This window comes from Trichinella spiralis (assembly GCF_000181795.1).
Source record: "Trichinella spiralis strain ISS 195 chromosome Unknown Scfld6, whole genome shotgun sequence".
In the NCBI taxonomy this organism is placed as follows: Eukaryota; Metazoa; Nematoda; class Enoplea; order Trichinellida; family Trichinellidae; genus Trichinella; species Trichinella spiralis.
In genome coordinates this window covers 4,741,864-4,767,977 of record NW_003526945.1, presented here as the reverse complement: position 1 = coordinate 4,767,977, position 26,114 = coordinate 4,741,864, and the positions used below count along the sequence as shown (strand labels likewise).

Below are 26,114 nucleotides of genomic sequence, written 5' to 3'. Positions count from 1 at the left end.
TTGCCAAAGAACTTTGTTCCGCCCCCAAAACAGAGAAGCCTATTTAGTCCATGAAATTTTGATTTCTATACGAAAATCTTTCAAACAAGTGATATAGATAAATCAAAAAAATGCAAAATCTGTTATCACATTTTCACACAATTCCTAGTAGCGTAGTTTTTGAGATTTTGCTGTAAATGAGCTACTAAATTTGGATGTTAATAGTAAAGACAAAAATAAATGCGTTTGATAGTCACGCATAGAAGTGGCTTTGATTAAAATTTACTTCGACGCAGGAAATCGTTTCCGCAATAAGGATGCTCTTTGTAATAACAGAATAACATAGAATTTGTACTTGATTTCCATTTGTTTAGTACAGGCTGCATGTACTTCAGACCTTTTATATGAGCTACTGCAATCGGTGATAACAATTTAGTAGTAGCGTACAATGAAATTTATGATTTTCAGATTAAACGTTTATTGTAACATAATATTTCTTTCATAAATCCCTTTTTCTAAAATGAGATTTGAACTAAGTTCCTACGTATCGCAAGGAGATGTTCATTATTGTAGATAGATGATTATACAATGGTTATTATACATGCAGTCTGTGAAGCTGAGATGAAGGTTAGTCAGCGAAACTGAGATCCATTAATTTGCAACTAAAATAGCCTGTAGTGATACATACAAAACACGTTAGTACAATTGTAAAGATGACTTACCGCTTAACTATCGGTGATATTGAAGAGGTGACTTTATCGAATTTCTTGACTGATGATCTTCACATTGATTACTATGAAGATGACATTTTGAAAAGTAGGTCAAGTTCACGGAAATGGAATAATATGATCTTGCCTTTGGTTATGTAAATTGATTTTTTCTAAGTTATAGTGAAATGGTACATGAACATTACGGTAAAGTTTACCAACTGCTAAAAGTTATTACGATTTCATTGAAATTCAGTAAAGTATTGTATACAGAATGTTGAACAATTCCCAATGATATGCTGTTCATGATAACTTCATGATGTTCGTTAATCTAAATACTTTTCTATTTCTGTTGTGTTATTATGATTCAATTGAACGTTCATGTATTATTTCAGCAAAGATTATTTTCAAAACTTTTAATGTGAAATCACACAAACAGCAATATATGAGATACAGGTTTAGAATATTAACGATTATATTACCTCTCACATTTACGTACAATTGAATAGCCAAAATAATGCAAATTAAATAAAGTTATGAGTTTAGTTTGTACGTATGTTGTGTTAGTTGTATTTCAGCGTGCATTGTGATTAATAACGCATGCACATGCAAATTTTTATGTCCTTAATTTCCACTAATTCTGTTAGTCAAGACACGACGAAAATATTCGTTTCGTGCTAAGCTGAGTGAAAGAAAATTTTTTACACTCAACATGCATATGACGTTCCATTATCATAACACCGCTTTATATTGCTGTTTATCAATCGCAAAAAATGAAAAATTCACAGACGGAGTTGTTCTTTTCGTTGGCTGTGCTACTTTTCAACTTTTTCGTTGTCATTTATTGCAATTCGGCTACGATGTTTTCCTTCTAAAAGCCTCTTTTATGTTATTTAAATGATGCTACCACAATTAGAGCTCATCTTCTACGTTCTGTTGATGACGCAATTCTTAGATGCTTCCAATTTCATCTCACGCACACATACCACCACATTGTGCTTTATAGCGGGCACTGGCAGTGATTCAAATGTTGTCCAAACAAATCATTGTGAATAGTGTTTCAAAATTAGTTTGACAGTTCTGTTCTGCTTACAATGGGTCGAGTTACCAAATCTTTAACAGAGATTATCCACACTGTTCATAGAGAATTATCATGCGCCATTGAGCTGCTATTTCACCACCGCTTAATTCATACAGTTCAACATATGATAGGCTTTGAAATTACATTTCCCAAACTTAATACTGTGAAGTGAAAATTCACCAAACAAAACCAATCCCTTCACAAGACAGGAAAAGTGCTACCGCAGAGGCTAAGTGAACACACGGGTCTACAGTAACCATTTAAATTTTCAGGTATTAATTATTTAACGGTAAGTATCCATGAATGAATAAAAGTAAATAAATTTTATCTGCAATTACTGATAAATTGTAAGTTATTTTCAATTTCATTAAGAAAACAAAACACTGTTACAGTAGATGTAATTAAATGGAGATTGAAATTTTAAAGACAGTGTTGCAGGAAAATAACAAAGCCACTGTCACTTTCCAGATAAATGAACTACATCATAGCACAAAATACGATTTATTTGTTAAATTTCCAACAAGAACAACAAAGGCAGATTAGAATTCACGCTAATGCATGATATCCCAGACGAACGTAAGTAATGTCAATCGAGCACAAACTCATAAGAATGGATAATAAATAAATTCTCAGTTGAAAACTAATTTCAATATTTCAATTCAAATCACAACAATTGTATATTATGCATGAGAACAGAGAGTCCATTTCTGCGATGGATTCAAGTGGAGAAGCGAGCAGTTAAGTTATTATTGGTTCAAGCATTGTCGACCGATTTGACGAGATCAATCAACCGTTGAATTTCTTCTTCAGTGTGTTCACAACTGATTGCCAATTTTACGCTAGTAAATGAACAATTGAAATTGGAAAAAATTATTTAATTTTCATTCTACCTGGGAACAATATCCATAAACTCTCTGGCTGGCAGAAAGGCCAATTTGGTAAGCAGTATGCCATTCTCTTCCCCCTATAATTAATATGTTGAAAATAGAAGAAAGAAAAACTTGAAAATTTATAGTATATCAAAAAAAAAATCTAATTTACCTTGCTTATGAGCTGATCGAGGAGATCGGACTTCATGTGCGCCAGCTTTGTGCGTAAGTGAAAAATTGGACTGCCCCTCTGGCCGTCGACTTTGAACTTTCTCAACCTGTCCAAATAAAATTAATTAATTATTGGCAATTTGGCATTCCAATCACTCCAGTAAATTGATTCCACCTTTTCAAAGCTGTGAATAGTTGGTGAGAATTTTTGCGAAGTTGTTGAAATCGTTCCGGCTCGTCTTGCATCAAATCCAAACTCCTGATCGCCGCGGCGGCCAACAACGGTGGCATAGATGCGGAAAAGCAATAACCCGCACCCGACAAACGCTAAAAATAAAACATGAATAACTGAACAAATAAACAATAGAAAAACGCAACATGCATGTCTCGAAAGTATTAAAAATGATTTTGTGAAAACGATTCAGAAATTTTACACCCAGCTGTGAGCGTTGCCAATTTCAAATTTGAGCAGCAGCAGTAAGAAAAATTGTCCGTCGAACAAGACAATGACAAACATCCAAGCATCGGCATTATTCTCCTTTTTATGAATATTCAAACGGATGATGGCCATGATAAGATACAGGTGAAAAAACAATTAAAAATCATGTCAAAAAGCGAACAAACTCTTATATCATCATCATCACGTCTGCTAAAGTGTACAATCCTCTCACCCCACCCACAAAGTGAAAATTGTAATTTTCACATGATAAATCTGTCCTCTGTCTTGCATCCTTTCGGCAAAACAAAAAATGTTCACTGATGAAATTTTCTCTGGTTTATTCATAAAAAAAGAACATTTTTTTGAAAAAATTCAACCTACTTGATGATCGACGACAAAAGAGCGTCCACAAGTAAAACCTCCAATAGATGAAACTGCATTTTCAAGGGTACTCGATATCATATCCACATCGTCGAGCTAAATTTCAAACAAATATACAGGAAAAAATTGATCAACAAGTTTCAATTGCAAAATAAAAATAATAACAGTAATAATAATAATCACATCCTCACATCGACACCAAAATGTTCCGTCACACCACGTCCACCAGCACCAAGAACACCGAAGGATATGCTCTCGTCGATGAACAATCGCACCTTGTATTTCCATTTCAATTTCAACTGCAAACAAGAAGAAGTAACGAAAACCAAATCACTGGATGCAAATGTTCCACCCGCTGCTGCATCGCACTTACCAGATCCACCAGCGGACAAATGTCCCCATAGTAGAGGTAGATACCTTCGACGACAATGAATCGTCTGGTGACTCGAGCTTTTTTCGGATTCTACAAATTGGAATGCGTCAAAATTGACAAACCCAGTCGCACAGGCTATGCACAGCACATGCCAAAATGTCTTTCCTTCTCTGAATCTTCAACAGGCGCTCTAAATCTCTGGTGTTGTTGTGTTCGAAAAATTCCACCCGACTCCTGGACGCTTGGAGTCCCTTCTGAATGGCAAAGTTGACGCCGGCGTCGCAGAAAATAACATCGCCACGCTTGCAATAAGCCGGAATGGCGCTGGATATTGTCGCAAAACCGTAACTGTACAAAACCGCCTCTTCGCAACGCATAAATTCAGCCAGTCGTTCTTCGAGATCCAAATGAATATCTGCAAATGCACAGAAATATCGAATTGTATTTGTTGTTGTTTTTTTTTTGATTTTTCTGCTCTGCTCTTAATCCATTCTAATCTGGGAGAAAATTTCAATCACATCAGAATTACTTAACAATCAGTAGGATATACTGTAAAAGAAAAGTCCACAAGTAAAATTGTTCCAACTTTTTCTTCGAATGAGACAAATACATTCTCAAGTGTGGATTCTACAAACTGAGTGCATTTTTTTGATAAACAAACTTTTCCAAACATCCAAACAACAGCAACGAAAAACAAAACATAATTATTTACCTATTGTACCGTAAAATCCCCTGGGACCACAAGCACCAACGCCGTATTTATGAAGAGCGGCAATTGCAGAATCCTTGAAATGTTCAGCATATTAAATTGCACAATTTAAACTGACTAAGAAAAGAAAACAGACGAATAAATTCTGTTCAAAAAAAGGGATAAACTCATGAAAAACCGTATTTGTAGTAAGTACATCACCAGAAGAATGAAGAAGTATATACCTGGATTTTTAAATCTGTAGCCAAGCCTAGAAAATTTTGCGTAGCAAAATTCAAATACTCCTTTCCATCAATTGTAACGTATTTTCCCAAACCACTGAAAATGAATAATATACTAAATATAAAGCAAGCTGAAAAGTTAATAAAAAAAAACATCCACCTATCTATCATTGGTCCGTGCGGTTCGGGCAAGTGGCACTGTTCCGGCAGTGGTACCAACAAGTCTGGCTTCCATTCGATGATCAATTCTTCTTTTTCCTCAAATGTACAGTTGATAATAATTTCCATTGATAAAAAACTGAATAAACATTAAAATCATTTCAAATTGTAATTACCGTTATGGTGAGGTCGGTGGAATCAGAGATGACGTAAGCTTTGTGAGTGACTAGCCAAACGATGCATATCAGAAGGGCAACTTCAACGCAGACGTGGTAAAATGGAGCCTTGGAGATTGGAATGAAAGTTTCACTTGTAAAAATGAAAATGCAATTTCAATGACATTTACCGAACAGATTGAGTTGACAATGTTTCGTAAGAGATGGAAAAAAAGGTACGGTATGGCAATATAGAGAGGTCGATCTCCCATTTTTCAGATTGAAAAATGTTCAAGTAGAAGAATATGAGAAGAAATTCCACCTTAAGTAAATAATTTTAATAAGAATGTGAAAACATTTTTTTACATCTAATAATAATAATAATAATAATAATAACAGTTTCAAGTGAAAGGGCATCATCAATTTAGAACAACAATATGTGTGCTCATTTATGTCCATCAAATTATAAAAATGAATTTGATATTGGAATTCATTTCATTCATTCATTCATTCAATCAATCCATCAAATCAATCAATCAAATCAGACAACGTACAAATCAAGAAACATGGGCACAAAGTAGAATCAACAGAGATAATAATAATATTAATAATAATAGTAATCGTAATGGCGATTACACACTGTTTACATTGGGATACTGCAGTGATTGGAAATAAATTTGCATATTGGAAGAAAGCACCAGCATTGATGGAAAGAAATTGACCATAAAAGCCGGCATGTATACAAAATAAATCACAGAAGTGAACAGCTTTTCGATGAAATTGGACAATTGTATATGTGTGTGTGTGTGTGTGTGTGTGCGCGCGCGCGCGCGTGAAGCACAGGGCAACCTGTTTTTGCCCGTGAATGGAATTTTTACACAGATTGATTAATAAATATAACTACAAATGGAATTGTAAAAATTGAATAATTCAAATTTCACCACTTCAATTCAATGTCCAAATTTTAAATTAAAATTAAAACAATAGCGAACAGAAAAAAATGAGAAGATGACTAGAAAAACACCAAACTGCTGACCAGGGTCATTTCCACAGGTAAGGTCATCGTCGTTGTTGATGTTCAACACAAATAACTGTACTGTATTTGGGGAAAATCAAGTTACGGGATGTGGGCAGTTGGTTCGGCGTGAGGGTAAAGAGGAAGACAAAGAAAACAGTCGTGAAGACGAGAACAAGAACAGTACAATGCATACAGTGCTCCGTTGGAGTACTTCTGTCAAATTAATTTGCAAAAAGCAAATTTGCCCGTCGAACGCCTTCAATCAAAAATAAACAGAGTGGAACATGTTTGAAGTTGAAGATTGAAGATGAAAAGAACAGTTTCGGCTTCAACACAAAAAGCTTAAACAGGCGGACCAATCGATTCATTGGACAACATAGTGAAATTTCATACAAAGCAGTGGATGGAAATGGATCGAGTTTATGCTAAATTCCAGATTGCCATTGTGATAAAATAACCAAAAAAAAGTTTTCTTTCATTGTTATTGTTATTATTATTAATCACATTTCAAAAAAAACTCATATTTCCAAAAACTGATCGACATTAAATACAAAAAATAATCATCCAAGCGTCAAAAACCATCATGATATGTGAAAAAGCTTTTGTTTGCCTATTTTCTATTTATATTACAAATATCACAATGTATTATAAGTTTATAATCATTTCACATTCATTGAATATATTGTAAATAAGGCAAGAGGAAAACAAAGAACATAATTCAAAAAGTACAAATTATTGAATTCAACAGTCAACTGACTGCATTGAAATTTATTTTTGAAAGCTGGAAAGTGAAACAATAATATCCTTTCACCTTAACAACAAATATGTATATAATATCTAATGAATTTTACTTTGCAAATACCAACAAGATAAAATATTATATTAAAGAAATATAAATCATTGTTCTATATATGAATTTAAATGTATATCAAACAAAATTATTGAAAAAAAATGTAACAGAAAAGAAGTATTCCATTTGTTCTTAAAAATATTGCTTCCATTATAATTAAGCGGTTTATTTGTAGAATGCACATACAGTCAGTACTGATTAAATGTTTGATAAACAAGTCGACGTGGCATTAGGATTTCTGTCAATCCGCTTTCAGTTAGTTCTGCGTTTCACCTGCCGCTGAAAAAGCTTAATCTTTATCAGCATCTTTTAAACATCTAATTATGCTAGTTACTGAAGTGTTCATATCCTTATGAATGAATGATTGAATGAATGAATAACAACAACAACAACAACAATAATAATAATAATTCATCATCAATTGTTTATTTTCAGAATTGAAAGCTCAAGATGAATTTGTTGTCCTGTATTGTCGCTTTTGCTTGTGCAATTGAAATCTGCTTAGCTGGTCAACAGTCGCTGACTCCGATCATTGAAGCTTCAGAAGTGCAGTGCTTCTACGTAGAAGTTACAAACACCAATTACACCTTCCTTCAGCTTTATTATCAAGTATAATTCAAATGTTATTTATTTACTTTTTTTCAAAAAAATTATCATCATTTCAGGTATTAAGTGGCGGTGATTATGATATTCGACTGTATGTTATTGATCCAAATGAAAATTTCATAATTGAAGATGAAAGAACAACTGAAAATTCACACCGGTATATATAATTGTTTTGTAATACAAATTTAAGTGAAAAATAATTGTTTCAAATTTTAGAATACCCTTGCACGGATTAGGAACTTATAAATTTTGCTTTGACAACTCATTCAGCTATCAAACGGCAAAAATGGTGTACATTTTGTTCAACATGTTCGTCAGTGACAGCGAAGAAGTGTCAGAAGAAATTACAACCCTAGACGTGCACAACATTATCGAAGGAATGGATATGACAGTTGGAAATATGAAAGTTAGTTTTAAAAAAAGATATATATATATATATATATTATTAAAAGTCCAACACCATCGTTGTTTGGGATTGGATTTCGCAAAGTGAGATAAAAATATATTCAGGATAGACTTGGAAAAATGAGAAAACGATTAATGACTGCCGAAAATTTAATGCGTTCCGGAAGGATTCACGAAAAACAGGACCGTGCTTTTTTGGATTCTAAACTTCGCCATGTCAATTTTTGGTCAATGTTCAATTCAGCCGCAATTATTGTCATCGGTGCATTGCAAGTATGATTCTTTAATCTTGGGATAGAACAAAAAAAATATTCTTTTTTCAATTATAACAACAAAATCATAATAGATTGCTACATAGTGGAATTTTGCTTTCAGATTTTCTTAATAAAAAGTCTATTCGAAGAACGATCCAGAATTGGAAAATTTCTTCGACGTTAATTTCCTGTTGGATATTATTCACCTAGGATGATGCATCTATCTATCTATCTACCTACGGGATTTGTAAACATGGTGAAATGTTTGCGATGTTGAAAACAGTCTCTCTTGTTTTCACTTTTGTTCAAATGAAAAAAAAATACCTTCTTTCTTTTTCAAATAAAAATCAAAATCTTCCTGTTTACTGAAATTCAGTGTAATAAACATATTTGAATATTTGAAGAAATTTACAGTACAAAAAATATGAAAATACAAGATCAACTTTCAAAGTAAGTAGACTGACTAGTGAAACTTCTTTTACAAATCTCACTAATAATGAACTCTTATCATCATCATCATCATCATTATTATTATTATTAGTTGTTGTAATTGTAGTAGTAGTAGTAGTAGTAGTAGAATTGGTAAAATATGAGAAGCAAAATTTTTAAAAAACAATAAAATAACAGATAAAAAAATTAAAATAAAATAAATAATAATGCATCAAATCACCCACCAATCATCAAAATGTTGCTAGATTAATCAAATGCCTTACAGTAGGACGACCGTGTGGACAATTCTACAAAATTTCGCTTTCAACAAAAATCATCGGCATTCAATTTTTTAATCTTATTCAAAATAAAACAATTCTACTTACCCAAGGATGTTCAATTGAGGATAGCCTTTCGACAATCTGCAATACAAAAAAATTAAATAAAATTTTGCCTGCTTTTTTGTTTGAAGTATTGTACAAAAATGACCACCAAACCTGCTGCATTTCTTCCATGCTCAAAGCGGTGCCAATCATTACAGACTTGCGACATGCTCTCGAAGCCAAAATTGACCTTATTTTCGTTGGCATACACAAATTACCCTAAAAATAAATGTCAAAATAGCAAAAAAAAAATAAAAAAATAAAAAACTGGAAAAAAGATAACAGCATACTGGAAACTGCGAAAGTTTGGAAATCATTTCGTCAAAATCTGAAATTTGCATTAATAAAAAATTACAACACGGAAGGAAGAATTCGATGTTAAAATATTGTCTGTCGTATCACCTCTTTGATCAAATATTTGCCCATGACAAACAGGCAGGGAAACTATTTTCACAGGTTCATCACTTCCTTCTGAAAGATGCAAGGGACAAAAAAATTTGTACAAATAAAAATCCATAAAAAAGAAAAAGCATACACGTACCTGGTGGAAATTGAAAAGTGTAACCGAGATTTTTAAAAGTTTCTAAATTTTCCAAAATAACATGTCTGTCGAACGGTGTAAGATTTGAGCAAATTGGACTAGTGAAAAAGAAAAAATTAAAATATTAAACATTTCGCAAAATAAAATGCATAAATAAATGACAATTCACTGATCGTACTGGACAAGCAGCTGACTTTGAACAACTGTCGAACGTCGCATTGTTTCAAATGTTCGTTTTTCATCGCTGGCATGTTGATCAAGTATAAAAAGATCATCATCTAGACGGGTTAAAATGAAGCCACAGTTGAATTGACCAATTACGTGCATTTCAGCAAACATATCTCGACTAGAATAAAATGCACATAACATTTATGCAACTATTAAAAAAATAACTGAATAAAAAACAAATTACGTTAAAAATCGCTTCACCTCTTCTTCAGCTTGCGCATCTTTGGCAGGATCAACGTTGATTTGAAATTTCCTATTATTCATGTCATTGAAGCTCGTCTTTGCACAATTGTTGTTGTCTAAATGAAAATTCAATTTCAATTTTTTACCATTGCAAATTGAGCACAACAATTTACTACCAAAAGTTTTAATCAATCCAAGCAAACGTATTTCCAGATCATCCCAGTTGACTTGCAAATCGTAATACTTCCGCGCAATGCACACACCCCCACGTGAGGATACACATTCCACGCTTTTTGAAACTTCAATTTCTGCGGATTCGCTTTTTCCACAAGTGGACAGCTGTTGTCCGCTGATCACCTCCATCGTCGCCGCCGGGATTGTTACCCTGGGATCGGCAGTGGGCTTAAACTTGGCCGCCTCATCCGTAGTCGAATGAACAACCGACGGCAACGATTCTTGTACCGTTCTTGTACAATCAGCTGTGCCGTGGGAAAAGTTTTTTACGGCTGCTTCATCGTCAAGCGGTTCACAACAGCTGATTCTCATCCTTTCGCCGCTCGTCGAAGCGACCAACTGCACAGCATCAATCCCACCCTGCTGCCAACCGTTGCCACCATCCTCTGCACCGTGAAGCCGCTGCCCCTCCTCCTTGTGACGTCTGCTTTTCTTCTCTTTCGATTTGAAACCGAACGCTTCCAATATATCCGACGTTCGAATGGGCACCAGTTGATGATCTTGACGACAATTACGGGACGACAACCTTTTCACACCTCTGACAAGGTTGACTTTGTTGCTGCTGCTCCCGCCAGCAGTGGAACAACTGCTGCAATCGGGTGACAAGTTGTTATCACTGGCGGCAATGTTGCCGACAACATCCGAAACTGTGGCGTCTTCAATTTGGGGCGTGTCCAAAGTTTTCCACCGTGACGAACAAGACATTATCACAGAACTTTGCCCGTACATTTCGGTCAACGAGTGTCGCAAAATTGCCAAAAGCAAATTTTCCCTCGATATGTAAACCAAACGCTTATCAGGCGTGCAGTTCACGTCAAGCATCTCTGCTCAGAATTAAAACAACAAGTGATAAAATGGAATAGAAAAAAAAACCAAATTTACCTGTCGGAACGTTGATGTACAAAACGAAAACAGGATACTGAACTGGATTGAATTGATGATACACTTCATTGACCAATTGAGTTATCTAACAATTGTCATTTCAAAAATTACACATACATGTGCAATGGAAACAAAAGTATTTTAAAAATTAATAAATTCTCAACAAACTTGATTTTCTTTCATCTACAGTACACACACAAACATATATATACCTTTCTAATTTCACAGGGACGATTGTTGACGTATGTAAATTGTCTGTCTCCACTGGAACGGCCCTGTTGCACACTTGACACGAAGCCGACAATTCTGAAGTGAAATTTTCATTCAATGAATACTGAAGTTTGAAAAAGAAATTCTTTTTTTTCTTTTCATTCAAAAACAAATCCAACAATCAAACTTGATCTTGTCAATTTCTGCAGGGTCGAAATTTTTCACCAAATATTGTTCAAGGGTTTCTTCGTTGGGTACAGTTTGAACAAATTCCATCAACAATCTCAGCTGACCAACGTCGAACACCGAGCAAATATTTTCGCGCAAATTTTCACTGCTCAATGCGGAAAACGCGACCGACTGTTTACTGTGAGGGGAAATGCAAAAAATATACATATTTGCAATTCAATTATTCAATAAAATTACCCTCCTTTTTGCTTATTAACAACCTGCAAGCGAAGTGCTGATGGCAACAATGCGTACGATTGAAGCATGTGCATCAGTTTGGGCCATTCTTTTTGAACACTTCGAATTAGCGATTTTCTTCGAACTGGAAATGGATGAAAAATTTCTGCCACTTCAACAGTTGTACCAATCTAAAAATAAATCTATCATTTATTTATTGTATTTATTAATTACAATTTGGCGAACCTGACGTGAACAGGCCACTTGTTTAGTTAACTGACCAGACCGATCAAAGTGCAACTGATAAGCCAATTCAGAATCAGCATGACGAGTTGTAATAATTACGTCGCTAAAATTTCAAACGCAATTTTCTTGTTCATTAATAAAATAATAATAGCCATTGAACAAATTACCCAATCAGGCATAAAGCGCACAGAGCTTCGCCACGAAAGCCAAATGTCTTCATGCGAGACAGATCGTCCATAACAGATAATTTCGATGTGCAATGTGATTTGCCTAAAATAATATCAAACCTGACTACGTTAATAGATTTTTTAAAATAACACATTTGCATGCTTACAAATATTTTGAAAATCTTTTTCTGGTATTCCGGTTCCATTGTCAGCTACATGAATACGCTCAATTCCAGAATTTGTCAACGTAATGTCTTCAATAAAAAAATATGTACAAAGTAGAAAATAAATGAAATAACTATTTGCTGTAAAAATTGCATTTTAATATCAGAAATGGATTGCAAAATCAAAAAATATCCATTTTACCAATTGCTGTCGCACCGGCATCAAGAGCATTCTCCACTAGTTCCTTTATTGCATTTGTCATGCAGCTGATCACTTGTCCAAATGAAATTTGATGCACAACAGTCTCGTTCAGCTGTTTCACCGTCGAACTGCTTTGGCAAAAATCGTTTGACCTTAAAACATTGAAACGCATTAAAACAAAAAATACCACTCTGAGATTCTGTACATTTTTGTTTTCCACTGTTCGGTAAACTAGCTAGCTGGTCCTGCAAAAACAATACTGTCTTGCTAACTAAAGTTGCAAACAATGCAATGCAACGTCCGGCCGACTTCACTGATAAGTTATCAACATTTGCGTTATTTTTGCAAACGTAATAGCACCTGTATAACAATAACTGGAAGAACAATCACTTGACAACTTACAAACACCAAGTTGACAACGTCAGTTGAAAAAAAAACAAACAAAATTCTGTCACTTTTGTAGCACTTGATGCGCTAGGTTGTAATTCAATTTATAATTTAAAAGATTACGTCAAGTAATGTTTTCAATAAAAATAGCACTGCTTGTTTGGTTGAATTACTCGTTTCGTGCACAATTTTACACCACAAATGTAAAAACATAAAATTTACTGAAACCATTACAGTTAACTGAAAATCAGGTACATATTATGTATGTATATGTATTCGAAAAAAATTGAATATACATTTTAAAAATGTACTTAGAAAAGTTGTTTTATAAAGCAGTGCAAGTGAAAGCTGCCTTTTATGTCAATCATCATGCAACAGAAAAATAAATTTATACAGTAAGCTTGTTTTGAAGTAAGAAAGAAAAAATATATTAAAAAAAATCTTTCTTCTTATTCAATATGAATGAATGAACAAGTAAACTGTTATTTAATAAGTGTTATTTTGAATAATTTTAATAATTAAATTAAATTAAATTAAATAATCAATTGTGAAAAAATTTTTAAATGAAAGTTAAAAACAGTTTAACGCGTTTGAAAGACAGGTGTAGTAGTAACTAACGTCTGCACAGAGAGACGAAGAGAAAGAATTCGGCTTCAAAATTTGTCGACAAATATCAAAATGAAAAAGCAGAACAATTTCTTTGTTTTTTTTTTCATTTTTTACTTGAACAATAATGCCTTGAATTTAGGCAAGCAACACTTTTTCAAAGCTTCTCCGGCTTATTTATCAAAAAACAAAAAAACGTCAGTTAATAAGCAAGCAAGAAGCAAAACAGCAAGAGAACAAAATTTTCAGCCATTGAAAAGGCTATTTGAAATGCAACTAGCAAAATAATAATAATAATAAGCAATGAAAAAAACAAAGTTTACATAAACAATTATACTTGTATTCCATTTCAACGCTGCTCATACGCATAAAGAAATATCTATATAGCTATATATGGGCGCATATATTCTATACAAATACAGTACTGTGTAGATAGATGGTTCTTATGTACAGTACTTAAGCAAGGTGAGTGAGTGAGTGAGTGAGTGAGTGAGTGAATGAGTGAGTAAGGTAAAGGTTGGTTGAAACACAGATCAATAGAAGAATATCAATCAGTACGTTCCGTTGATTTGATCGTCAACAAGTTTAAGCGTTCGCGTACGTCTAAGTGACTTTCTGTTGAACTGCCTTGCCCGTCGTCTGTATTCACGCGGATGATCGCCAGTCGTTGTAGCCGCTTTGACCAAGCCGTCCAAGATTTCATCATCAGGAGATTCAGCCGCTTCACCCATAGTCGATCTAACTTCTGAAAAAACAAAACAACATCAACATCCATCCAGTCATCTCAATTGTGATCTGTGAAATCATTTGTGAAAATTGTGAATAATGAAAAAGAAGAAGAAATAATAATAATAATAATAACAAATTAATTATATAAATAAGAATATTGAAAAATCCAATCCAATACCAGCAGCAGTAGGTTGAGTGATCTTTTGGCGTGTTCTTGAGCCCGGATAGGACAGATTCCAGCTGGCGTCTGCGTTGCCTGTCGATTTGAGCACTTTGCTCAATTCTTCGTGATTTTTTTGAGCGTTTGCATTTTCAGCAGTTGAAGAAGAATTTGTGGGGTTGTTGCGTTGCGTCCAGCTTTTGGCGTCAGTTATGAGCTTGCCTCGTGTCTTGTTCCGTTCACGTTTGTCTTGGAGTCGTTTTTTCTGCTGCAAAATCTTTTCACGGCACGTGCGATATTCCAAAGCGAATTCGCTGATCGTTTTGCAAATTGTGTTAATTTTCGTATCTTTGATCGCCGGCTGTGGCATACCCATGTAGAGGAGAAATTTGCGAAATCTGAATGGAACGTATAAATAATTCAACATGCAAGTGGCAATAGGTTGAAATGTACCGATTGATAACACGCTTGTGTATAATCTTGAGAGTAAGTATACGCTGGGCACAGTCGGTCAAAAAGCCGGATATTTTCTCTTTCAGACTGTGCGATTCGTGTTTGGCGACTACTCGTAAATAGTCCCAGGATGATTTGCAATCTTTTTCCAGTTTTTCCAAATTGGCTTTCACCTCGTCAAAGTCGACTTTAGCCGAACGGGCCACCGCTCCCATCTCCGAGTACAGGTCCGTAGAGTCGGGGAAGCTTTCGAGAACAATCGACGCCAAGTGATAAACAAGAGAATGCTTGTGGACCGTATCCTTCACTTCGGGCACTTTGGCCAAGTAGTCGATTTGAAAACCACGCACCTCGGCCCCGTTGAGAAAATTGCCAACGGCCAACAGCGTGGCCATCACCTGCTTGAACGTACGGCTCTTGTCCAATTCTTCCATTGCCAGCTTCAAGTCCATCAACGGCTCGGCCACTTCACGTTCCACGTTGGCATAGTCGAGCATGAAAAGCCAGAGTCGGAGTCGGGCGTGCAGTTGGGGAATTTCAGAGAGCATAAGCAGAAATTGCTCGGCACTGCCGAGCGGCAAGTCGGGATTGGCAGCCTGCGCACCGGCGATCGCTTCTTGCTCTTCCGCAGTGGGCATCATCGTCGAGAGCACTTTTTCAATGCACTCTTTGTTCATGATCGACGAGTCGAATTTCAACACGGCAGTTTTGATCGCACGAGGAGGCGGCAATTTGGTCAGGCCGATGTTGATCGCGTTGCTGCGCTTCGTATCCAGAACACGAATTTCAAGCTTCTTGTCGTCCTTCTTCTTCGGCGCCAATTCTTTGGTTTTGGTCACGAACAGATTGCCCAACTTTTCTGTATCAATTGCGACCGGCTTCACTTTCTGCCAAAATATGCCACCGTCTTTGTCGAGTACACCCGGCAGCGGCTTGCACTGGGCTTCCTTCCAGTGCAGTTTCACCGTTTTCGAATCAACACGATCCGCACGACTGGCCGTTGAAGACCGATGTCCCATCCCGGACTCTTGTTTCGCAACCGGCGGAGGGGGCGGAGGACCGCCGGTACTTGCGGCTTGCGGAGGTGGCGGTGGAGGTGGGCCAGGAATTGAACCCAACGTCTGAGCAAACAGCGGAGGAGGCGGCGGTCTGGACAGTGAATCGGCCCCGCCCCCAGCCGCTGACATCTCCTGCGCCCGCACCAAACGGAGCGGATCTTGATCGTCCGCGTCGTTCAGTTCGGTAAAATCCAAATCGTTAACAATCAACGGTCGATTCAAATTTTGCAACGCTTTCTCCCATTGAATTTCACTCTCTTTTCTCGTATCGATCGCTTCACGGGCAGCCAACTTTTTCTCCATCCCTTTCCTGGCCCTGCTCAACGCATTGGCAAACGTATCACCACCACCACCGCCCGGTTGGGCAGCGGATTCGTCGTCATTCGCAGCACTCGGTTCCCCTTTGGAGTTGGAGCCCGCCGGCGAAGGTTCCACATCTGGCTTCTGCTGTTGCTGATATTTAACAGCCAAAGAATGCACCGCTCCGATGCGCTGTTTCGGCTGTTCAACAACACTGTCCAACGAACTCAAATCTGGCAAAGCCGGTGGAGGAGCCAAAACAGGTCGACTTGGAGGGGCTTTCTGAGATTCTGATCTCTCACCGTTTGTAGGCTGTATTTCTTCCGGAACGTTGTTGTTGTTGTTGTTGATGCTGTTGCTGTTATTCTTGTACAACAAATCCATTGACAATTTTTTCTTTTCTGAGAGACCAGCGGTTTTGGGTTCAGCTGCAAATAAAAAGTTATTCTCATTCATTTTCACACACAAAAGTTAACGTTACCACTCTCGGCGTTTTCCAGATTTGAGGCAAGCTTTTTCACTCGGCAAGTCACTTCTTGATCTGGTTGCACTTTTTCGCGCACACCACTACTACGTCGATCCCCGGAATTGTGCCCAGTTCTTGTACCAGCACTTAAAAAGAAAAAAACAGAATATACTGTATGTATATATTGAAAATAATTCAAAAGCACTACCGCTTAGTAGTAATGCCGCCATTCGAAGTGGCAACCTCTTCGCTGTCCTCTTTATCAAGCATCGCTTCGTACATTCGGCATTGTTCAGATAATTCACGACTACGCAAAGATTGCAAATGCCGCACCGTAGCTTCCATGCCTTGCTCTTCCAAAGCATCGACAATGTCGTAATAAGTATCTTGATCAGGGACGCCGTTTAAGCTTCTATTCAACAGCGTCATTGCGTACACGAGAAGTTCCGTGTCCCCACAGTCTTTGTCATTCAAAATGCCCATTACATGACTCCAAGGAGGTACACCTAGAAAAATGAAAATGAGAATTTCACCAACCACTAAATTTGCATGCAAAAAGAACAGAGTACAAACAGCATATAATAATAATAATAATAATAATAACCTCGCTCTCTGTCAACAATGTAAACAGCTGCAAGAAGAAGCAAAGAATTTGATTCTGTGTATTTGACAAACACCAACAATAATTTAAGCGCCGTTTTCACCACCAGACGAAACTATAAAATCAAAGACAGACGGTGTGAATAAGCAAAAGAAAATATCTATGCGAAAGTAATTTCAATATTGATAAAAATCAAAACAGCATTTTGCATATGGCAAACTTTGATCTCACGCTGAATAGCATTTCTATCTTATTCTATGCCAAGCACGAAAAGGCACTTCAGAACAGAACAGTTGAGCTGCAGGTCGTTTTTGCATATTGTTCAAATGAAAAGTGAGAAACTTATTTTCATTACTAAATGCTGCGTTTTCCGGCAGTCGCGCAATCAATACTGCTTTTGCAAACAAGCAAGCTTTTCCTTTAACAGAATGAATCACGCGACCTTGACTAAAACGTGCAAAAAAATTGCATGCTTTACATTCTTATCTTTGTCATATATTTATTTATCTATTTATTACTGAGTACAAATGTGTCGAGTGCTAATTTGAGCGCCAAAGCTTTCAGTATTATCAGATGATATAAAATAAAATTCACAAATTATTACTATTAAATAACTTAATTTCCAGTTGGTAAAAAGAAATACATATATTTATATTTATATTTATTTGTGGAATTTAAGAAATGAAAGAATTTGACATGCAATGATACGAACAACATACTTGAGAACCGAGAAGAGAGTAAAGCCATTGAATAGTCTCGTTGTGAGCAATGACACCATTCATTCCATCGACGTAAAGCATCACCTGGCCTAGAGCTGAAATAGTAAAAGTTTATCAATTTGCACATTGCAGCAGCCTTATTGAAAATCAATTTACACACTGACCCCTGAGAATGTAGTTTTGGTAATTTTGATCCGCCGCTGCGCCCACTTTTATCAAGCACGCTAGGCCATCATTTTGAACAAATTCATGAACTAAATCTTTGTCGTCCTGAAAATTGTATATATATATATATATAATAAAATATTAATAATTATTTTTTACCTGAAATATTTGCTTCAAAGAAAATAAAATTCGACGCAAATCACGACCGGTTGAGTTCAACAGTTTTTCTTAAATAATTGAAGAAAATTTAAATTTTTTTCATGTAATATTTAAAATATTTCATTTCATACCAATTATTGTGTGAACTCTGCAAGAAAGCTGCGTCCTTACGACAATATTATTACCGTTTCTAAAATAAAGAACACTGTTAACACATGAATAAATCATCATCTATTACAACACAAGTATCACTTATTAGAAGTAATTTACATTTCCCATTAAAGACGTTCCAATTTATTCCTCATCATCATTTTTGTTTTGCTGTACCGTACTACTAATGAATAAAACTATGAACAATGATGAAAAACATTGAACAGAAATTTTAATTTCTACAATCTTTGAAAGCTTTTCTAGTTGAATTTATCAGGTTGAATGCTTAAAACGCAACACAACACAACAACAATAATTATTTTCTAGTACACTCGATCATGGATGCATCTGTGTGCGTGTGTGTATGTGCATGTGCAACCATATAATAAATATAAGGTAAACAAATGCGAACAAGCAATTCATCTAAAAATGACATACTACTTGACTTGACTTGACCGATAACGATAGCATAAAGTTATTTTTATACAATTCGATCTACTAGCTGCTAATAATAAAAGAATAAACTCTCGACCGTAAACGTATGGTGGTAATTAATAATTGTATAATTGCTCAGAGAAGAGAGAAAATATTTTTTGCTTTGCAAATTTCTTTTCAATTTTCAAGCATGTCCGTGCCGTCCGTCCACAAGACGACATATTTGCGAGAAAGATGATGATAAACGATGACCTGACAACATTGCGCTTGTTAATAATAATAATAGTAATAATCGCAAGAGTAGCTGCTAGCCAGCGTCCAGCAGCAGCAACTAGCACAGATTCCCAGTTACAACCGATTGTGATTGCACAGTGCAACCTGGCACGAGCAGGCGCAATAGAACATCGTCTATCCCACTTAAATTATGCCAATTTTGACCAAAGTCGACCGTATAAAATATACATACATACATACATACATACATACATGCATATATACATGTATATATGTATATATAGTAAAGCAATAACAACGCCAGTGTGTGAAAAATGTTGAAGGAAAATAAGAAAAGAGGTCAGCTTTAACATCCTAACATTTCTCTAACGTATCGTTTAAAATTTACAACAAACATTCACATGTCACACATGATGAATGATACACTTTTGTTCATTCAAAATGCAAAAAAAATACCAACTACATTTTTACACTTGATTGTTGCTTGAGCAGTTTTTGCCAAGCTGCTAAAAACTATTTAGCATTCAACGAATTTCAGAATAGAAAAGAAAAATCATCATTACAAAAGCGTGTAATAATGTATATGAATTTGGTAAAAAAATAATTATCGTAAATAAAGAAAACTAATTCGATTCGATTAATTTTCATAAATTTATGTTTTTTTCTTGAAATTGCAAAACTGTGAAACAGATATCTCAAAAAGTTGACACAATTAAATTAAAAAGCAGTGTAATTTTAGCAAATTCCACGCGTGCTTGCCTGTCACACAAACCGCTCTTCCACCTGCTGAAAGCGGAGCAAGAAGTTCAAGCTACACATTACCGCGCGTGTGTAGACGTGGAAATTTAGCCGATATTTTCTTTTGTCCAACAACACATTAAAATATTCAAAAACAAAATTCAATGTAATGCTTTTGAAATTGGATAATTACAACAATATCCCCCCGATTCGACTGAAAATTCCACCAATACAAAGTGAATAGTCAATGTTCATTACCACAGTTTTCTTCGGGTTGCTAAAGTTGGACAACTCTCATGCAAATTTCAACATTTCATTGCAAAGAAAAAGCCAACATTCGAACCGCTTTTGAATGATCTTTTTTTCTTGCTTTCTGTACAAGTGTGATGAAAACTCAAAGATTGTAAAAATCCAAAAATTTGTAATTCCAAACTAAACCACCAAAGGAAAGTTGACAGAAAAGAAGACGACTGTGCAGCATACTGAATAAATTAATTTTGCTCACTTCATCAGAGAATCTATTGAAAAGAAGCAAAAAACCAAGAGAAGAAATTGCAATTGTAAAAGTATCATTGAAATTTTTGCATGGTGAAAAGCAAGTGAAAAAAAGGTGAGAAAGATAAAATTTAAAAGTGTCTTACTGGAAAATGGTCGAAAATGACAAGAGATCGTTGCAAGTTTGCAAAAATAAAGCAGCAGTGTAAGACATGAAGAGAAATAATTTTGAAATGAGAAAAAGATCAGAAAAAACAGTATTCGACTATCCTGTGCAGAGAGGGTGGTGGTAAACAAAATACGGAAGTCGTACGTGCCGAGATGTAAGCAAACAAGCAAGCAAGCGAGCAGGCGAGCGAGGGTTTTTGTTCAAAAGAAGGGGAAGAAGAGAAAGTGAATCAACCGGTCAGTCACAATCAATGAAAACAAGTGGTGCTTGCCCGAAGAACTCCACAACCTTATAGATATTGTGTTTGATTCATTGATGAGAGAACTGGCAATGACCTCAGAGACCTCAGAAGGGGCGGGGGGAGAGTTGTTCTGCAAAGCTTACTGTTGTTGAATAAAGCTGTTCAATAAGGAGGAGGTGGTGGCTTGCTCGCGGGCGGTTGAATAGCCGGATAAGCCAGCAGCACTGGGATTAATCAAAGCGGCGTCGGCGACAGTGAAGCTGCTGCGCCTGCGCAGGCCAGCCCTGCAAACGCCATTGTTAGCCGAATCGGACCAGGCTGAAGCGGCTGACCAAATCTTCGGTGTGAACAGTTGACAATAGGAGGAGGAGGAGGAGGTGGAGGAGGAGTCTTTCGAAGGAGAGGCTTTATGCTGAGCGCCGCTTTGAACAAGCATCGAGGCAAGCTTCTCCTTGCGATTGAGATGTTCAAACCGCCGACATGCCGAGATGTGGACAACGGGACGAGAACAATGAAAATTATAATAATCGACGAGCTGATTATGCAAGAGCGCAGACAGAGTAGAAGAGAGAGAGAGAGAGTTCCCAAACCGTTACGTGAGCACAAACGGATCCACCCTTCTGTCGTCGACCTGACCGCGTCAGCACAGGCGCATAGTTTTAAGGTCAACACAATGCGGATGACCACCAACTGGACGCGGTGACGAAAAGGACACGAAATCGCGAATCGGCACGCGGTATATTTTGACAAGTCCGCTTGAACTACATTTCATACCAATGATCACACGCACACATACATACGTATACGTATACTTATATGTATGCATCACTTACTTATTTACTTGTTCAATTGCATTCAGTGATATGCTGATAATAATAAGGTAAATGCTTTCCGTTTTTTTCTGATTTTTGCAATTTGAACACTCACCTCTCTTTCAGAACAGCCAACTCGTCCGGCTGTTCCACCAACGACATGTCCAAGTCCAAGTAATTCCCATAATCAACTGGCGTAGCGTTTTGACAGGAAACGATCTGCATCGCGGCATCTTCAACCTGAAAAATTAAAATGAAATAAAAAAAACAGTAAAAGCATGAATGAAGGAAGGTCAGCTGTGCGACAACAGTGTGAAAGAGAACAAGAAGAGAAAAAAAATCCCCAACTTCAATGAACAAATAAAATAAAATTGGAACAAATGAAACAAAGGTGAGGGTCGAATTTTTCAATTCTTCATAAGTGAAAAAAACCCCTGCTGTTGTTGAAAAAAGAAAATTGAACCAATGAACAACAAACAAACAGCCCATTGTTCCCAGTCTGAAAGCACACATTAATTCATTCCATTTAGCAGAAAATACAAATACAACAACGGTGCCATTACTACTACTAAATAGAAGCTTCATTCATCAGAAATCTCGACAAATGATTAAGCAGACAAAACATCAAATCATCATTTATTATCATTATCTGTATTAGTACTAAAAGTGGAAATATGCAACTGACGTGAGAAATAAGCATTATTTTACAGAGGAACAATATTTTCACTAATATTCAAATGCAAAAGCAATTTTTCATTTTCCAACTGATGAACAACATTCTTATCAAATGGATACATACTGCTTTTCATAGATTACTGAAACAGATAAAAAACCAAATTTTTTTTCCCAACAGCCTAACGTCTTTAATCTGAATAAAATTTATATATAAAAAAAGAATTATTACAGATTGTTTATTAAACAGGTCGCCGTTGCTGTTCGATAAATGAAAACGATTCGAAATTGGGAATTCTGTGAAATGGGTAAAAAAGTTGCCAAAGGCCAAGCAAATATGTTCCACCTTCACTACACATGCATATATGCATATATATGTATATACGAAATAATTCAGCATTTTTTCAACCACTATGCATTCAAACAAGTGCTATTTAAAAAAATAAATAATAAGAAAACTTTCTTCTTCTTTTGTAAATACAACATAAAAAGGTTTATATCATCAGATGATGGTAAAAAATGCGATGGTGGAATGAAATGGAAAATTTTTTCAAATTGAAACCAAATTAAGGTCACGGATTTTTTTGGTGGTGATCATCAAAAAGGGAAAATCGCTTTTTAAATGGTTATTGTCAAATGCCGGTTGCAAGTGGCAATGACAACGTTGACCGTCGTCTGGTTTGGTGCAAACGAGAAAAATCCTCAAAAAAAGAATTGGGAAAAAAGCAGCCTGGTCTGTGTGTGCATTTCTTTTTGCCAACTCGAGATGTTTTCAATTTAAATTTGTTCATGCACTATGGGGAAGAAGATCCCTGCCCACTCTGAGACCACAGTTATCTATTGTTTTTTTCCCAATTCTAGAACTAATTCTAAATCCAAGTTATTTTTAATCACTGCTACATTAAATATAGCATCTTGTCACTACGAGGTGTGTGTTGTATTATTGATCGGTTGAAAAAAAAAGAAGACAAAACCTTCATTCATCATTTCACCCACCCACCATTGAACAACACGAACAACATAAAAGACGCTTCGAGCAAATTTCTGCTTGTACATGCAGGAGAAATGTGGCTGGTGGCTTATATGCGCCGTGAGGGTAGATAAATTGTTTTTCAACACCCTTGCCGCCTTCCTATCAACTTCCGCTAATTGTAGCAAATGAATAATTAACTGAACAAGCTAGCTTAGCTAGCTAGCCGGCTGGCTGCTTCAACTGAACTCAGTAGAAGCAGATGCAGACAAGAATTAAAGCTGGCAATATAAATAAATTTGTTCTGCACAAACTGGCCTTTTCGACGTCACAAAGAGCCGATAAGTTTCCGGTAAATTTCACTTGGAAACCAAACGAGCTTTTTCCTCTATTTCCATTGCAAAAAAAATCTCCAACAGCTTGCTCGCAATCATCCTCCACCACATGCTTGTTGTCTTTCCTTTTCTTTTTTTTTAAATTGTATGTCATAAATAAACAAAACTTCATTTTTCATCGTTCTCCATTTTCCTTTGATTAAACTTGTCTTATAATAATTATGGCAATTACAATATCGATACATTATTATGGCCAAGTGTGAAAGAAGAGGCAAACACCAATTCATGAACAGAAAAAAGTCGAGAAAAATATCCACATGTAATCAACAATTTCAAGAAACTTCCAGATGATGTAGAATCGTTTCAAAAAATACCTCATGTTAATGTTAATGTAATAATGTTTTCCTTGTTTGCTGTTACTTTCAAAGATGCAACGCATTTGCATAATAACAACGCTGTCTGGTTAAGAAAGATTTTTGAAAATTGTAAAAATTTCACATCCACTTGATAATGTCATCAATCAAAGTGCTCAATCGGTCGTCGTACCACGCGTATAAGTATGTGTGTGATCAAATTTTTACCAAAAATCAGGTTCAAAATTAACACAAGGCGTTAAAGCCAGATGTAGATTTAGAGACTGAGAAATTTGTAAAAGTGAGATCATCTTTAACATATTGCTAATATAATCCAATCAACATCAAAGCTGACAAAGCAGAAACAACGCTGATGCTGAACGACGAAAAATTCCTCCCCTCCCCTTTGCTCGCAATTCCGCTGCTTTCAAGCGCCGCATTGCACTATCGGTTTGATTAAAATCTAGAATAAATTCAATCAATTTAAGCCAGCTGGAAAAGAGAAAGAAAAATTCTCAAATCCATCGTTTCCACTGACGACTGATTATTATTTTCCAGAGATGATTAATTCACTTATACTGACAAAGCAACTGACACAAGCCTTGCTTTCCGCACGTCCTCAGAAATTGAACAGTGCTGCTGTTGCTGCCCTTTCTCGATCCGTGTCAACCTCTCAGCTACTACAAACTGCAGAACTCTCTAGCCAACGCCCATTCGACCGACCAACCTTGAAACTTTTTCTGTTTTTTTTCTTGGAATTTTTGTAACAAAATTTTCACATTAGATAACGAGAAAAAATTCAAAAATTTGACACATTTGAAAGCCATCTTTGACACAATTTCAAAGCAATTCAAGCGAGCCTAAAACCGGGCCGACCATTTAAAAAGAGATTGACGATGAAAGTCAGAAACTGGCATAAACAATTTGACCCAATCCCACGCGTGGAGAGGTCGAAAAATAGCTTGGCACCCCACCAACACGCATTATCACGAAAAAAACACCTGAATATCACCGACACACACACACACACACACAATTCTACCGCGAAAGAATAATTATTCTACGTTGCAAACAATTAATTTTCTCAACGAACCAACAGAAATATCCAACAGAACCAGGAATAACACTTGTCATCATCATCATCATCATCACAATCCCCCTCCCTCTCACCCCTGTGTGCCCTGCCCGCCCCTTACCGTCAGCTCTCTTTTTGTGTGGTGCAGCGTAAATTTTGCAGATTTTTTTTGGAAAAAATGCCTGCTAAAGGAACGATATTCGTCGCTTCCTGTTTGTTCAAGAAGCACACACACTTCGCCTAACAATGCAAGCGTCCCAATGAAGAGAGCAAACAGAGCAGCAGCAGCATGTTTGCCACTAGTAGTAGTAGTAGTAGCTCACAACTGTTCCGTTCCACCTCCAGTGGCAATGGGGCAGGCATTTTTTTTGTCTTACTCATACAACACAGCCAACCTGGACACACACACACACACATGTCTAAGCGGAGATGCTCTCTCTCTCTTTCTCTCTCACTCCCTCTGATGCTGAACAAGTTCGGTTACCTTGTGCGGTGCGTTCAGGAGACGAAGCACAGACGGCAGTTGTTCCAACAGAGTCGTCTGCAAGCTGAAGCGAAAACTGCGACCAAGGGCTGGTTCCAAGCAAGACGCCGCCGTGGCAAACGGATCCTTGTCGTTCAGATATTGCACTCTGATTGTCAAACGGTCGTCTTCGTCGTCGTCGTTGTCGTCGTCGTCACAGTTGCGTCGCAATGGTTGCTGTTGCATCACTGTTTTGCGCTAATCTGGCTCGAGCGAGCGGTCAGCACTGATGGCAACAATAATACTAGTAATACAGCCGTGACGATGCGTCCGTCACCTGAAAAACTGCCCACTGTCCAAAAATACAGTAGTGGCCACGCTGTGCAGATGTCAAGCGGTCGCGACCGCAGCAACCTTTATGCAAAGGTCAAACTGGCGGCAGGGGCTGCTGTAAGTGAGGCGCGTTTTGATTGAAAAATTCCTCTCCACTCAGCTAATTAATTGAACACACGAACCAA

At 36.6% G+C, this 26,114-nt stretch overlaps 8 protein-coding genes across 8 annotated transcripts; 3 read left to right on the top strand and 5 right to left on the bottom strand.

Moving 5' to 3' along the window:
- Positions 1–692: 692 nt before the first annotated feature.
- Positions 693–1,191, top strand: Tsp_08840 (conserved hypothetical protein). The gene is made up of 2 exons (XM_003374065.1): positions 693–795; positions 1,082–1,191. Exons 1-2 carry the CDS (start codon positions 693–695, stop codon positions 1,189–1,191), a joined length of 213 nt encoding a protein of 70 aa, XP_003374113.1.
- Positions 1,192–2,521: 1,330 nt separating this feature from the next.
- On the bottom strand, positions 2,522–5,218 carry Tsp_08839 (serine palmitoyltransferase 1). The gene is made up of 9 exons (XM_003374064.1): positions 5,085–5,218; positions 4,934–5,027; positions 4,713–4,785; positions 4,123–4,415; positions 4,001–4,090; positions 3,819–3,926; positions 3,628–3,723; positions 2,983–3,134; positions 2,522–2,606 (listed from the first exon to the last, which is right to left on the bottom strand). Exons 1-9 carry the CDS (start codon positions 5,216–5,218, stop codon positions 2,522–2,524), a joined length of 1,125 nt encoding a protein of 374 aa, XP_003374112.1.
- Positions 5,219–7,562: 2,344 nt separating this feature from the next.
- On the top strand, positions 7,563–8,402 carry Tsp_08838 (Emp24/gp25L/p24 family protein). The gene is made up of 4 exons (XM_003374063.1): positions 7,563–7,721; positions 7,778–7,875; positions 7,935–8,124; positions 8,229–8,402. The coding sequence occupies exons 1-4, from the start codon at positions 7,563–7,565 to the stop codon at positions 8,400–8,402; spliced, it is 621 nt and encodes a 206-aa protein (XP_003374111.1).
- Positions 8,403–9,057: 655 nt separating this feature from the next.
- Tsp_08837 (mismatch repair endonuclease PMS2) lies at positions 9,058–12,356 on the bottom strand. Its single transcript, XM_003374062.1, has 14 exons — positions 12,286–12,356; positions 12,107–12,221; positions 11,894–12,063; positions 11,655–11,834; positions 11,470–11,563; positions 11,258–11,342; positions 10,315–11,202; positions 10,143–10,257; positions 9,909–10,076; positions 9,731–9,828; positions 9,545–9,660; positions 9,304–9,408; positions 9,193–9,228; positions 9,058–9,114 (listed from the first exon to the last, which is right to left on the bottom strand). The coding sequence occupies exons 1-14, from the start codon at positions 12,354–12,356 to the stop codon at positions 9,058–9,060; spliced, it is 2,298 nt and encodes a 765-aa protein (XP_003374110.1).
- A 1,839-nt stretch (positions 12,357–14,195) lies between these two features.
- On the bottom strand, positions 14,196–19,531 carry Tsp_08836 (formin 2 Domain protein). The gene is made up of 15 exons (XM_003374061.1): positions 19,526–19,531; positions 19,292–19,455; positions 18,586–18,644; positions 18,455–18,522; positions 18,291–18,400; positions 18,131–18,225; positions 17,930–18,014; positions 17,690–17,858; positions 17,415–17,526; positions 17,019–17,316; positions 16,821–16,956; positions 16,647–16,772; positions 14,987–16,626; positions 14,552–14,931; positions 14,196–14,389 (listed from the first exon to the last, which is right to left on the bottom strand). Exons 1-15 carry the CDS (start codon positions 19,529–19,531, stop codon positions 14,196–14,198), a joined length of 3,642 nt encoding a protein of 1,213 aa, XP_003374109.1.
- Positions 19,532–21,581: 2,050 nt separating this feature from the next.
- On the bottom strand, positions 21,582–22,771 carry Tsp_08835 (conserved hypothetical protein). The gene is made up of 5 exons (XM_003374060.1): positions 22,649–22,771; positions 22,588–22,596; positions 21,844–21,968; positions 21,758–21,782; positions 21,582–21,677 (listed from the first exon to the last, which is right to left on the bottom strand). The coding sequence occupies exons 1-5, from the start codon at positions 22,769–22,771 to the stop codon at positions 21,582–21,584; spliced, it is 378 nt and encodes a 125-aa protein (XP_003374108.1).
- A 1,631-nt stretch (positions 22,772–24,402) lies between these two features.
- Tsp_08834 (putative 30S ribosomal protein S8) lies at positions 24,403–25,042 on the bottom strand. Its single transcript, XM_003374059.1, has 3 exons — positions 24,970–25,042; positions 24,642–24,738; positions 24,403–24,550 (listed from the first exon to the last, which is right to left on the bottom strand). The coding sequence occupies exons 1-3, from the start codon at positions 25,040–25,042 to the stop codon at positions 24,403–24,405; spliced, it is 318 nt and encodes a 105-aa protein (XP_003374107.1).
- A 554-nt stretch (positions 25,043–25,596) lies between these two features.
- Tsp_08833 (hypothetical protein) lies at positions 25,597–26,070 on the top strand. The gene has a single exon (XM_003374058.1). It carries the CDS (start codon positions 25,597–25,599, stop codon positions 26,068–26,070), a length of 474 nt encoding a protein of 157 aa, XP_003374106.1.
- The last annotated feature ends 44 nt before the right edge of the window (positions 26,071–26,114 follow it).

Excerpts from the sequence above, each read along its gene's own strand:
- Tsp_08837 (XM_003374062.1), bottom strand. The coding sequence starts at position 12,356 with ATGGACGATCTGTCTCGCATGAAGACATTTGGCTTTCGTGGCGAAGCT. Across the intron at positions 11,835-11,893 it reads GTTAATAAGCAAAAAGGAGG|TAAACAGTCGGTCGCGTTTT; the intron begins GTAATTTTATTG and ends TTCCCCTCACAG. Across the intron at positions 9,661-9,730 it reads CACTTTTCAATTTCCACCAG|AAGGAAGTGATGAACCTGTG; the intron begins GTACGTGTATGC and ends TGCATCTTTCAG.
- Tsp_08840 (XM_003374065.1), top strand. The coding sequence starts at position 693 with ATGACTTACCGCTTAACTATCGGTGATATTGAAGAGGTGACTTTATCG. Across the intron at positions 796-1,081 it reads TGAAGATGACATTTTGAAAA|CAAAGATTATTTTCAAAACT; the intron begins GTAGGTCAAGTT and ends GTATTATTTCAG.
- Tsp_08835 (XM_003374060.1), bottom strand. The coding sequence starts at position 22,771 with ATGCATATATGCATGTGTAGTGAAGGTGGAACATATTTGCTTGGCCTT. Across the intron at positions 21,783-21,843 it reads TTGGCTGTTCTGAAAGAGAG|CATATCACTGAATGCAATTG; the intron begins GTGAGTGTTCAA and ends TATTATTATCAG. Across the intron at positions 21,678-21,757 it reads CACTGAATGCAATTGAACAA|TTCAAGCGGACTTGTCAAAA; the intron begins GTAAATAAGTAA and ends TATGAAATGTAG.
- Tsp_08839 (XM_003374064.1), bottom strand. The coding sequence starts at position 5,218 with ATGGAAATTATTATCAACTGTACATTTGAGGAAAAAGAAGAATTGATC. Across the intron at positions 4,091-4,122 it reads TGCATAGCCTGTGCGACTGG|AATCCGAAAAAAGCTCGAGT; the intron begins GTTTGTCAATTT and ends TCCAATTTGTAG. Across the intron at positions 2,607-2,982 it reads CTATTCACAGCTTTGAAAAG|CGTAAAATTGGCAATCAGTT; the intron begins GTGGAATCAATT and ends TTCATTTACTAG.
- Tsp_08833 (XM_003374058.1), top strand. The coding sequence starts at position 25,597 with ATGCTGAACAAGTTCGGTTACCTTGTGCGGTGCGTTCAGGAGACGAAG.
- Tsp_08838 (XM_003374063.1), top strand. The coding sequence starts at position 7,563 with ATGAATTTGTTGTCCTGTATTGTCGCTTTTGCTTGTGCAATTGAAATC. Across the intron at positions 7,876-7,934 it reads ACAACTGAAAATTCACACCG|AATACCCTTGCACGGATTAG; the intron begins GTATATATAATT and ends TTCAAATTTTAG. Across the intron at positions 8,125-8,228 it reads TGACAGTTGGAAATATGAAA|GATAGACTTGGAAAAATGAG; the intron begins GTTAGTTTTAAA and ends AAATATATTCAG.
- Tsp_08836 (XM_003374061.1), bottom strand. Across the intron at positions 17,317-17,414 it reads CATTGTTGACAGAGAGCGAG|GTGTACCTCCTTGGAGTCAT; the intron begins GTTATTATTATT and ends TCATTTTTCTAG. Across the intron at positions 16,773-16,820 it reads AAAACGCCGAGAGTGGTAAC|CTGAACCCAAAACCGCTGGT; the intron begins GTTAACTTTTGT and ends TTTTATTTGCAG.
- Tsp_08834 (XM_003374059.1), bottom strand. The coding sequence starts at position 25,042 with ATGCGTGTTGGTGGGGTGCCAAGCTATTTTTCGACCTCTCCACGCGTG. Across the intron at positions 24,739-24,969 it reads GGGTCAAATTGTTTATGCCA|TAGCTGAGAGGTTGACACGG; the intron begins GTTTCTGACTTT and ends TGCAGTTTGTAG. Across the intron at positions 24,551-24,641 it reads AGGCTTGTGTCAGTTGCTTT|CTGGCTTAAATTGATTGAAT; the intron begins GTCAGTATAAGT and ends TCTCTTTTCCAG.